The sequence below is a fragment of the Python bivittatus genome, unplaced genomic scaffold (genome assembly GCF_059951505.1).
Source record: "Python bivittatus isolate LINGU-HERP-01145 unplaced genomic scaffold, Pbiv_v1 ctg000480_np1212, whole genome shotgun sequence".
In the NCBI taxonomy this organism is placed as follows: domain Eukaryota; kingdom Metazoa; phylum Chordata; class Lepidosauria; order Squamata; family Pythonidae; genus Python; species Python bivittatus.
The window spans coordinates 40,718,619-40,731,135 of record NW_028277075.1 but is presented as its reverse complement, the minus strand read 5'-3'; the positions used below and the strand labels follow the sequence as shown (position 1 = coordinate 40,731,135).

Sequence of the window (12,517 nt, the reverse complement as noted above, 5' to 3'; positions counted from 1 at the left end):
GAATCAACTGTTGGCAGAAGTTGTAGTCCTTGTTACTGGAAGGCTAACAACATATTATACAGGCAATCTGGGAGGTTTCCTTTTGTAATAACATTAAGTTGCAGGGGAGAGGGTCTGCCAATTGCAATAGAGCAAGGGGAAGGGGCTACTCAATTCTTTCTTATGTCTCATTTTCTCAGTCAGAACTGTGTATGCTGCGCTACTAGTTGAAAATCCCAGCAGAGGAAAGACAGAAACCTCCCCCCTGCCTCCCTTCTGAAAGTTGACAGAAGCTTTGATTAGGAAAGTAGCATGGACTACTGTTCAATTAAATTGCTAGCATTTAACAACTGCAATTTATTTCGTAAAAAGATTCATCCCACTGGAAGATGCTACATATTATGTGCCCTCATCCAAGAGTGTCATCTTTCATTTATACCAAACTTCAGAATAAAGACGCTGTACAAGGGCTTGTTTATTAACTAATTATTATGCCTTGAATCCAGAAAAAGAATTCCCAAATCAGAATACCCTACATTACTTTTCCTTACAAGTTTTGGATTCTTTTTGGAACTTTATTTAATGCAAGGAATTAAATAAATAAGCTGTGTCTGAAAATTCAAAATATAATAAAATCACAGAACCTCCAACCTGTTATTTTTTCAGGCCAATGAAATAGGAACAATTTTGTGTAGCAGTCATATTCACACACCACAACAACTCAGCCACATAGACCCCCACGCTCTTCAACATCTACATGGAACCTCAGGGGGAGATCGTGCAGAATTCTGAAGTAGAATGTCACCAGTTTGCATGACACCACCCAGCTCTGTTGCTCCTTAGCATCCCAAATTCAGAAGGTCTTTCCCACTTGCAGCTCATCACAGTGCTGGCAGCTTCTCTTTTCTGCCATGTCTCTGTGATGTTGCCTTCATCTCTTTTCTAGCCTTTGGGTGAGACAGCCATAAATTGCATGTAGCCGTGCTAGTGTTAAAATAACGTTCCACCCCTTAACCAGACAGCACGCAGCAGCAGCCACAAGCTGTGCAAGATATGTTCATCATGCCTATGTCCAAGTTGAAGTCAGAAGCCCAGCAACAGGTTGGATTTGAGCAGCATTCATTCATCACCTTAAGCTGATGTGGACAGAGCGCACCCTCTCCCTTTGATCCCTGATCAGCCTGATTTGCCTTCACACTGCTGTTGTCTCCCTAAAGAACTGGACACATCAGCACTGTGCTGGTGGCCTATCTGAGCAGTGCAGTAGGACTAGACTGTTTAGTTGCCAATACTCCAAGTGCTTTAACTCTATGGCTGAAATAGAGAAACAAACTCCCTCTCTTCCTCCAGTTTCTTCCCAAACAGAGCACAGAAAAACCTGGAAATCAATATTTGTAGCCCATATTTAAAAAAAAAAGGAAGAGGAAGAAAATAAATAAAATGTTGTTTATAACTAGCATGATACTGGGAAGAAGAGTGGTCATTGTCAGTCTATTTCTACTCATGCTTCTCTGTGCAGAAGGAAGCATCTTGAAAACAAAGTGCATTAATGAAACCATTATAAAACATTTTTATATATTCACAGAGAGTTGGGTCCAGTTTGAAGGACAGCCCAGACTAAAAAATATGCAGGCTGGACGGCATAGGAAAGAGCACCCAAGTCTGTGGGATTCCTGTCAGCTGAAACTGCTTTCAGTTAGCTGCCTCCAGGCTCAGCCAGTAAAACAGAACTATATTGGCAAAAGAGCTATCAAATGGGAAAGGGGAACCAAGTTATATTACATCCAAACCCAACTAGATTAGAGAGTCAACATAGAACTACAATCAAGTTAGGCTAGGCTGAGAGCTAAAGGAAAAGATCTCTCAGGTCCAACACATAAAATCCAATGGAGCAGCCAAAAAAATCATATTTTCCCCTCTTGCAGGGATAAGAAGAATTTGGATTCAACAGAGTTTCAGCTACCCAAATATCAGGTCAGCTGGCCTTTAGCCATTTCGGCTACTTCACATTAGACTATCTATCTGGAGCTTCTGCATTCCTGCACTCAACGGAGGACACAGAAGCAAGAACGCTTTATAATCTCCCCAAGAACTGATTTTCTCTTCTGAAATGAATGGATTTGAAATGACATGTGACCATGTCCCTGTATGTGCTAGCTGCTATGGACTGGATATGTTCATATGTTCTGAACTGAAGAAATTGAACTTAAGGCTGAAGGTACCAATCTTTGATATTTGCAATAAAAAAGTACATGTTCCAAAGATTTCTAATTATTCAGTCTATCAGGAAAAAGAACAGTGTTATAAATATCAATAGAAGCATTATGATTAGTAGTGCTAGCAACTAGAACCAATTCATACTCTAGTACTAAGAAATAAAGGCTTCAAAAAGCAATATATTTGTAATAATTTAGGCACAGTTGTGCTTTAGGGAATTCCATCTTAAAATTTTACATTAATTCTCAGGCACTGAATCCTAATATATTGTGCTCCATTGAAACATACTTATTTGCAAGTATTACTAGGTTGGATAGGCAAAATCCTAGGATAAACAAAAGAACTGGACTCCAGCAGGAAATTTCTGTTAGCAGGTCTGTTGTGTGGCCTAATTTATCTGTATATCATTTGTTTGGTAATCTACGTAGTAAAGCAGTACTACAAGGAAAGGATAAGATTTACTGAAAGTGAAACCCATCATGCATAAAGTATTATTAAAATAATTGTGCTAATTGTCATTTCAAAAATTATTACTTTTTTTGGAGCCACACTGATTTCATTATAGCTTTTACGACCAGATGGGATTATTTAACTAATCAATGATTCTACAACCAGGATAGTCCACAAACAGCTTGCAATGAGATATGGCATGCACAACCCATTGAAATGATTTATTCATACTTATTACAGACAATTAATGCTCACATTTTAAAGCAATGTAGAACAGTTAAATGTGCAATTTGATTCTGAATGAACACGAGAGGCCTTTAAAGGAACACCTTTCTACAAAATAAGGCCTGCGGGAAATGACACTGATTGGTTTTGAAGAAGTGGTTCTCTCATGGATGAGACTTAACTCACTTCAATCAAGCAATTAGGGTGTGGGAGAAGGCTGTAATGTGGAAGACTCCTCTTAGCCTTCTACTGCAGGTCTAGCTTCTAGGCTGGATGGCTATAGGATTGCCCATGGCACATTGTCAGACCGACCCAACCCAGAAAACCTTCAGCTAGTGGTCCAGAGGAGGTTTCAGGCTGGCTGTCTTTGGTTCAAACTGTGGGCAATCTCACAGCATTCACCAAAGCCACCTAGCCTGAAATCACATTGGCTAGTGCAATGGGAGAAGGTTCTGCAAAAGAAGGCTGAGAGAGGCTCCAAGGAAGAATGATAACATAATCACTGAGGGGCCATATTGCTTCACAAAGCAGCTTTGAAGTACTTTGCTCTGAACCTTCACTGAAGTGAAACATCCCTTCAAAGCTTCACAAAGCCCTAGCAGATATTTCGGAGCTTTGTGAGGCTCAGTGGATATCTTGTAGTTCTTCACTACTAAGGGTTTACAGTGGAATTGCCATATTCAGTCATATTTTATGAGCATGATCTAAACACTCATCCTATAATTTCTCTTTGGTTCCATCTTTTTTCCAGAGAGCAGAAAGTCTAGCTTTTTTCACATAAATAAAATAGTAGGCCTATATAGTACTGCGATTCAGTACAGAAGGTGCTTTGGAAGGCATTGGAGCATGAGCAAGCCCTGTCTGCTGCTCTTTAAAGCAGCCATACAGCAGCCATATGATCCTGGGAAAAAGCATGGCTGCTTTAAAGATCTGACTAAGGTCTCCCAATATAGAGGAGTATAGAGATAGCGTCGAGGAAGGTACACAACAGTCATTATGGAAACAGCACCTTAGCCTGAAAGGGAGAAGTAAGTGAGAAAGATACTCAAGACCCCCCTGCCTTGATTCTCATTGGCATAAGAGAGGGGAGAGAAAATCTGCCAGGCTTTCAATGTTCTGTTATTGTACCCTTAACAATTCTAGTAGTTTTTATGGTATCTGTTTCCTGACCTGACCTACCTTGAAGAGCTGACCCTATTTAGATTTTTTAACATTAGTGGTCAATGTTAATCATGGGAAAACACAACTGCTTGTGAAAATGTGAGAACTTGCAGAAATGGTGAAGCTGACCTGTTTGGTCAGAGAACAAACAACAAAAACTGTTATGAAAGACTGGAAACCTTATATAGATTTTTTGCTAAAAAAAGAAAAAAATGAATCAATGATTTATGGATTTGAAGATTAGAAACATTGGACTAAACCAAGGGTAAGGAGATTTGTAAAATATTTAAGGAGGAGGGACAATAAGAATGTAATTATCTGTTGAAAAGAAGGGTGGAAGTCACTTATATATTTCTTAACTTTAGTTTCCTTTTTTTTCTTGCACATTTCTGTTTTTCTTTCTTTTTATTTTTTTCCTCTTGGTCTGTCTTTTATCATATGAAAACTCTTAATAAATATAAATTTAAAAGAAGGAAAACACCATTGCAATTTTGATTGTACTGCACCTTGTAAGAAAAAAACAATGATTCACTTGTATTAGGAACTGAACTTATTCAGAAGTAATCACATCATTTGTCTCAGAGTTAATACTCTGAGAATAACAAGGATGTAGCAATGGATAGAAAGGAAAGAAAGTTTCTTTGCAAACATCTAAATTGGGGGCAGCTATGAATTGAAGGAGAAAAATATAAATGGATTTCTTCCTGTGCCTCCCATGTCCCACAGATAATTAAGACTCCAATTGTAATAATACTGTTTTGCTATTGGAGTGGTTCTACTGACAAATTCTTCTACCTGAACTGTTCTACTTGTATACCTGCCATGTTCCTGCTGCATCCTTTCACTGGTAGATCTTCAGTACAAGTAATTATGACCTAAATGTCAGCCATATAGCCCCATTAATATTAGTTCCCTCTACAGAAAGTCACAATATTCTGTTTGTCTAAATGAAACAGTAAAACTATCTAACAGCAATCAGATTTTTAAAAATGGAAAACGTGGCCTTGATTCTTAATCTATTTGTTGCTTAACTTTTGCATGCATTTGGTGTCAGAATCTACTTATATGTAAGCATAGCAAATCAGGTCTATAGAAGGAGACCACTGAACTTGGCAGGCACAGGTCAAGAGAAAGTAAAGATGGTAATATACTATTCCTGGAAGAATTAGGCAGAGTTGGGTGATCACTGTGTACGGAGTGGATGCGGATGCAACAGCAGTCTCCCAGCTGTTCCTTTCTGGTGAATGACTGTGTCTCTGGAAAGTGCCATAAGCCACGTTATTGAAATACAGTGAGAATTTTGTCCAATCATTAATTGTAAAGTGAGATTCAACTGCAGTCAGCTTCTATAGGTCAAATAAAGGACTCAGTTTTGTCTTTTACATCAGGTAGCATAATATCTTGGACTTACTCTACTTTCCTAACTATATTTCTTGCTGTATTTCATACAAACCCATTTCATCTTTCAGAAGTATCTTGTTCTTTTAATGGAAAAAAACAGATTAATGACCATAGCATGCCACAAAGTATGCTGCAGCTAGTTTTAAATAGTCTTCTTTGACAAAAGTGTTTTTTCTATTAAAGTTATAGTCTGGGCACAATGCATGAGTCGCTGGCTAAACTGAAGCCAAATCTTCAACGTATCTAGTGAAACTGTAGGGTTAAGGAACATATGGTGATAGATGGCCCTCAAGCTGTTCTAGAAAGTTAAGAACTAGAGGATGTATATGAATATTATGACACAGCAATGACAATTAAAGACATTCCAAGTCCTGATCTGCATTTGAACACTTTTTGAATGCTGTAAGCCTTTCTGGAGGATCAGTATAGCCCCTTTGTTACATAGCTATATTCTTATTTCTTCAACGTCAAATAAATTGAGTGAACATAATTACCTTCCTTTGAAAAGTAAATAGCAATTCATAGAAACATTTTTTTATGTGGACCATGGCGGGCAGAGAAAGTTAATATTTCTGCAAGGATGAGAAAGATGCCTCATATAACGAAGATGGGCCAAATGATTCTGATGAGCATTCTGAACTAGATGAACCAGGTGTCAATACAGGAACCAGGATAAAATCAGTTTCCCCTTGCCCTAGTCCTTGTACCAAGAACTTTGATTTAAACTTAGCAGAACATTTTCCAGGCCTACTCAAACTACAGCACCGCTAGGGAGAACATCACAAAGCAGAGAAGTCCCAAATTATTTGGTCACAAACCTTGGGAATAAAGGCAGATTTGATGATCTTGCAGCCAGATCCAGCTTGATGAAAACCAGTGGAGTTCAGATGAATCCACTCATATCCTTGGATGATCTTCCAACCAGATCAGGCTTGATGAGCAACATCTCAATAAGGGTGGAGTAGTAATAGCTCCTAGTATAAATTCTCATCTGAGAGTAGCTAATTATCAGAAGCACTGCTGTTGTACTTGAGTCAGTATGGTTAGCTACTCTTAAATTCTGACAGACTTCTCTAGCAGACTGACATTCTGCTGCCTAGACCTATGGTCTAGACTCTCATCTTTACCATCAAGAATCTCAACTAGGACATGACCAGGCTTGCCTTTGTTTTCTTGACTGACTTGCTGACTACATCATTAATGCTTGCTGGAAGCAGACCTTAAACTGTACAACTAAGCTTTCACCACTCCCAGTGCCTAATCTAAGATATAACAACCCTCCACCCATTCCTAAGGCTATTACTTTAAAAAAAAATTACCTTGATTGTACTCATATGGTTAATATGTCCAGTTTTATTTTGAGTCTCAGTCTTTCTGGCTTGGTAAAACTCTCATACTTATGTTCCTTTCAGATGACAATGAAAAACATATGATACTTTCCCTTAATTGTAGCAATATAGAGAACTCTGAGATTTTTCTTGGCAGAAAAGACGTGTAACATACTTTTGCAGTTATATCTATGATACAGGCTTTTGACCTTTAAATAAATCATTTTTGGTAAATCTGTAAGGCAAGCACTAGGGATTCCTCCCAAGTATGGAAAACAGCCAATGTATTTGAAGTGAGTTATAATCAGAGTCCTTTCTGTTTTGTTAAAATAAGCATTAAAACAAAAGTCTGCATCTATATCCTGTACTTACAAAGAATTAGTATAAGATATTTACTGCACATAAAGATCTTACTTGTTTTCTGTCTTGCAAGTGTGACTCACCTCTTGGGAGAAGATTGGTAGAGACATTATATAGAAAGTGTTTCTGCACAGATACTTTAGTCTGTGGTACAAAGTTATTTGTTTGGAACTTCTTTCTATGAATCATCTTCTAAACCTCCCAAGTATCCCCAAACAGGCTGAGTACATAAGGGTGTGATCAAAGACGGAGAAATGCTTTACTACAGGGATATATTTATTTATATTAAGTAAGCAGGATTGTAGGAATGCACCAATGTTTCTGGGAATACCCAAGCCACTATTGCTGTAAGACATTGCTATGCCCAGAAGAGGCTTACTATACTCCAGTCATTCCTTAGATCACAAGCATTCCAAAGAGATTCCTCGGAAGGCTACATATACAGAACAATGAGCAGAAGTTGTACTAAAGCTGATCCTTGTTTGAATCCTAAGAACAAAATTATGAAGCCTTGGGAAAGTCACAATTATTGTTAAGGATGCTAATCCTGCACTACACCCAGTTATTCATACTGAATGCTTATGCTCTCTAGTAGCCCATATCAGCCATTCTATCCAAACTGGTTTAATCCATTCAGCTCTGAAGCCAAACTGCTATCCAAAACAGTATTTTCATCTATGGGTTCTATATGGGACCAAGTGATTGTATGGGAAGTGCTCCATTCTTTCAAAAAATCCAAGGACATACATATCCACTATCCTCCTATCATTTGCTAGGGGAACCTGGCAGAACTGTCTACAACAGGTCAATCACTGTAGCCTCTTCAGTTTATCAGGAGTGTATTGACTGGTTCTACTATACTTTATAAAGTTCCTGGTTGTGAAGTCAGGAGCAAAGCTCTCCAACTGTGATTCTCCAGTTGTGTTGGATTATGATTTCCATCACTTCCTACTATGTAGTTACTGCTTGTAACCCAGACCAACTGAAAATTATCAGACTGGAAAAGATAGCTCCTGTGTTTTAAACCATTTTTGCCAGATCTTCTACTCTTTATATGTTATTTACTTTGACGTCACAAGCATCCCAAGATGGTTTACCATAATCATAAAGCAGGATAAAGGTCTGTCTCAGCACCAGTTTTGATGTAAAAGTAAGGATTTGTATATAAAATAAAGCAAGATACTATTGTGTCCTCCACCTCATACGAGAAAGTTTGGGATTATCTCTGATTAATTCTAAGATTGTTTACTTACGGTTTTCTGTAAAAAACCTGGGGATTATTAGGTTATGGTGAGAAATATCTCCTTCCCTCACAGAACTACATCTGTGAACTACATCTGAGAAAGAATAACAATTCAATAGTTAGATGCATATCCCCACCATGCTATTCCCTTTCTGGGTAAGCAACATTATGCAAGGTTGTAGAGAATAAGGAAGATGACTTGACAGAAATATGCAAGAAGAATACCTAGGCAAAAGGGGATGAAACATTTTTTAAGTCCAAAGAAATAAGATAACATCTGGAAGTGGCTCAAGTAGACCCCTCCCTAATTTCACTGAACTATAAGGAGGAGGAAGAGGTACAGCCCAATCAGACTTGCAAGATTCTGTTAATATAGCCAATTTCAATAAAAGTAGTTTTAGCCTTCCTATGCAGTTGATTTCCTCTTCTCCTCTACCAAGTGGGGGTTACAGGAAAAGAGTAAGAAGTGTTAAGCAAAAGTAATTATAGGCAGGATGTAAGAGAAAAGAAAAATCTAATTGAAACTAGTCACTAGATAGGTCCAGAGATCTGCCCCCCATCATAGCTTTCACCAATCAAAGGTTCCATACAATGCTTTTCAATAAGGCAAAGAAGGAGTGGACTAGGTCATCAGCTTTAATTGTACCTGTGGCATGTGCCTGCTAACAGAAAAGACATGATACCAGTCAGTTTGGCCATATTTTGGCCACAGTTCCAACCAAAGCCCAACTTCTGCTCACATTATTCTATGCAAGTCAGGAACTTTAATCTAGAAACCTCATACAAGCCAAAATACCATCACCTGCATCCCAACAACTAGGAGGTATGGACGGGATACTGATAGATACTTTGCATACAAATATACTAAAAATGCATCAAAGAGGAAAGGAAATTCAGGAGTATATCATGGCGAGGTACATTAGATTGCTAGTTTCCATTGCTGCTGCTGTGTGTGAGAGAAATGGAGACACAAAACCAGCAGAAAGAGGTTCCTCTCTCACAGCTAATCCAGATTTTTCCAACCAGATGTGTTCCAGGTATGCTAGGAGTGCAACTCCCCAAATTATCTACTGAAAATGCTGGTTGGGAATTGCAGGAGTTGTAGTCCCAGCATCTCAGGAGAGGACCTGATGTGCTGGGACCACAGCTGCACCACAGAAGACTAAACTGCTGATCTCTGACAACTGCTGCTGTGGGAACTGAGCTGTCTTCACCAGCATAGAAGCTCCTTTTATAAATGGCCCATGGATAAGTGTTGGAGGAAATGAAATGCAGGGATATTCCACAAAAATGCACTCTTATCCAGGGAGCTTTACTTTTCTCACCGAGCTGGAAACAGTTCAGGCATATCTCCAATCAATATTCACTGTCTGCATGTACAATTGATGTAGCTCCCGGCTGACCTGCAGCATGTACGTCAAAAACATCTGGAAACTGGTTAAGTGTCACCAAGAGCTGAGGGTTTTTTTTAGCTTTCTATGAGGAGATCAAATATTCTTGCAAACACAACATTATGCTAAACTGCAGATGGAAATCTGAGTTAAACTACTACTTAGCTGCTGTACTTAGTATGCTTTGGTTTCTTTAATGTTCTTTCCTCATCCCCATTCCCACAGTTCTCCTAACTGCCTTTGTCTGCAGAAAAGTGGACGGTTTCTGTCTGTTTTCTTGGGCATGGGGTTGTGATGTTAACTGGGCATACTGCTGTTTCTGAAACATCTGGGTTAAGACACAGCTGAGATTATCCTACTGCTCTACTTCAGCTTGGGGTATAATAGTCTGCAGTGTAAATATGCCCTTAAGAGGGAGCTGCTGATCTCCTTTCTGGAGCCAAATGATTTACCTACTACCAATGGGATCCTACCACAAATGTTGCTCTTAGACTGTGATAGGCCCAAACTAGAGCATGCCATCCCCATGGATTTGCCCATAAAATGCATTTTGCTTGATTTTAATCCTTTTAAATAGAGCAATAAATCCCAAACAGAATGCTACATATGGAATTAGTTATATACACTATGAGCTGCAGTACTTGGAATGCCACAGTATTTACTTACTACATGTGTTTCTTACTAGCATCATTTTCTTTAATGAGTCTGAGGAAAGCAACCCAAACAAGTCGTTACCCAGACAACTTCTCTCTGCCTCTCTTCTTATTTGGAAAATCCAATCCTTACTCCATAACCCCAGTCAACCCAGTGAGTAGAATAGATATTTTATTTCTATACAGGCTCTGTATATATCCACAGGACATTAAGGATTTTCTTATTCCTGATTTCACAGCTTGAAACAATTCCTTATTTTTAAAATGTTAAGTTCACATTCCCAGATGTCTCCCAGGACTGTAATTCTATGAGAGGTGCCAAGAGCTTCTGGGAGGAGGAACATGGTTTCTAATGTGTTAGTTGTCATCATAAAACAGCAGGACAAACACACATTTGCTAAGCTATGCATATGAAAACTGCAGATTTCCCAGTGAACATACATTCAGGGGGGACAGTATGGGCAAGTACATCAAAGAAAACTATGCACGTTGGTTTAGCTTGCCAAAATTAAAGGAAAAAGCACGACCTGCATAAATCTGGCTCATTTAATTTTAGTATTATTTTCTCTTTGATGTAATGCAGAATGAGCAGAAATATACACGAACTGGAAATCAAATGTGGCATTTGTTATCCTTGACTCTTTTCCATTTCCCCCAGGAGCCAAAGATACAGCCTTTTTTAAAAAATAAGTTTCAAAAAGTCGTGCCCTCCCTTTAACATTTCGGACAGAGAATTTCTTGTATATCAGAAAATAAAAAACAAGAAAGTGTGTGTATGCAGCATTGTGGCTAACAAATAGATGGTCCGGTTCTTCTTCTTTCCCTGGAAATCAAAGCCAGAAGAACTTTCTGCCCGCCGTGCCAGTAAGAAAATGCTGTAGAGCTTCTTCTGTTACTCCGGTCTCCTCTCCAACCCTTCCTGCGAGATCAAAGAAAACTCTGCCCTCTCCAGATGGGAAGGGAGCGATCGGTTCTTTTAAGCATGCATAGAAAGCAGCTTGCCAACTTACGGTACCTCTTGGCAGACAGGAAATGAAAAGGAGCTGCAGGAGGGCTGCGAGTCCTACATGCCTCCAGGGACCTGGTTCCATGCTGCTGCTGCTGCTGCCGCCGCCGCCGCCGCCGCTTCTCCGGCCGCCCTTTGCAAGAGCGCGCGCGCCTCTTTCCAGAAAGGAAAGCGGGCAGAGCGCAGGCAGCCGAGCCGAGTCCTTTCGCCTGGGATCTCACCAAGTGGTGAGTCTATGAAGGGTCTCAGATTTCAAGCCTCAGCTCGCTCCCCTCATCTTTCGAAGAAGGAACTATCTTCCAGGCTCGTCAGGCGGCCAGAAAAACACGACGACGTCACCCCCCCGCAACTACTCAGCGGCAACTTTAACCCTTTGTCAACGCGGGCAAAGCCATCCGGGGCTGGAAGGAGAGGACCAGCCAGAGACAGAGCAGCCCGCGAGCTTTGGACTCCAGCGAGGCAGAAATGGCGGGAGCGGGGGAGGAAAGAGAGGACAACGTGTTCTGTTACCGAGGGGAAACGCTTGCTGGGGCATGATCCTGACCTTATGAGTCCAGGAGTAGAGTATGGTTTAAGAAGAGCGCGCCGTTTGGTCGTGTGCAGAGTCCACCAAGAATGGCGTGGAAGGGTGCTTAGAAAAGTTTGGCTCTACCTTTAACTCAACTGCAGTAACTCCAGTGCAGTGTTTCTCAACCTTGGCCGTTTTCAGATGTGTCGACTCCAACTCCCAGAATTCCCCACTCAGCATGGGGAATTATCACTATATCAGTTATCACTATAATTATCACTATAGCATCCATGCTTGAGGCAGCATGGCTGGATGGGGAATTCTGGGAGTTGGAGTCCACACATCTGAAAGCGGCCAAGGTTGAGAAGCACTGCTCCAGTGCCATTGAGGGATCCGTCAAACTTCTGCCCTTTTGGTTGTTGTTGATGGAAAAGTCCATTCAAAACATGCCCCTCCTTTTCTTTCCATAACCGTTCCAAAGGCATCTGAGAGAAGAGAAAAAAATGGCTTCATTGCAACGTTTTACACATGGTCCCCAGTTTTGTTTAATGCTGCGGGGTGGGGCCTTACCAGCTGAACCTGGTGCCAAAGAGTC

The 12,517-nt window shown here is 40.1% G+C and overlaps 1 protein-coding gene across 3 annotated transcripts in view; it reads right to left on the bottom strand.

The window, feature by feature from the left end:
• The window catches only part of PAMR1 (peptidase domain containing associated with muscle regeneration 1), a 60,732-nt gene extending 48,934 nt beyond the window's left edge, over nt 1-11,798 (bottom strand). Inside the window, exon 1 of one of the 3 annotated variants that reach the window (XM_088145778.1) lies at nt 11,424-11,798. In XM_088145778.1, coding sequence (XP_088001904.1) covers nt 11,424-11,499 — 76 coding nt within the window. In that variant the 5' untranslated portion in view covers nt 11,500-11,798. Of the gene's footprint in view, nt 1-11,418 lie in introns of all 3 variants that reach the window. The other 2 variants (XM_088145777.1, XM_007438460.3) reach the window with 2 other exon arrangements.
• Between the last annotated feature and the right edge of the window lie 719 nt (nt 11,799-12,517).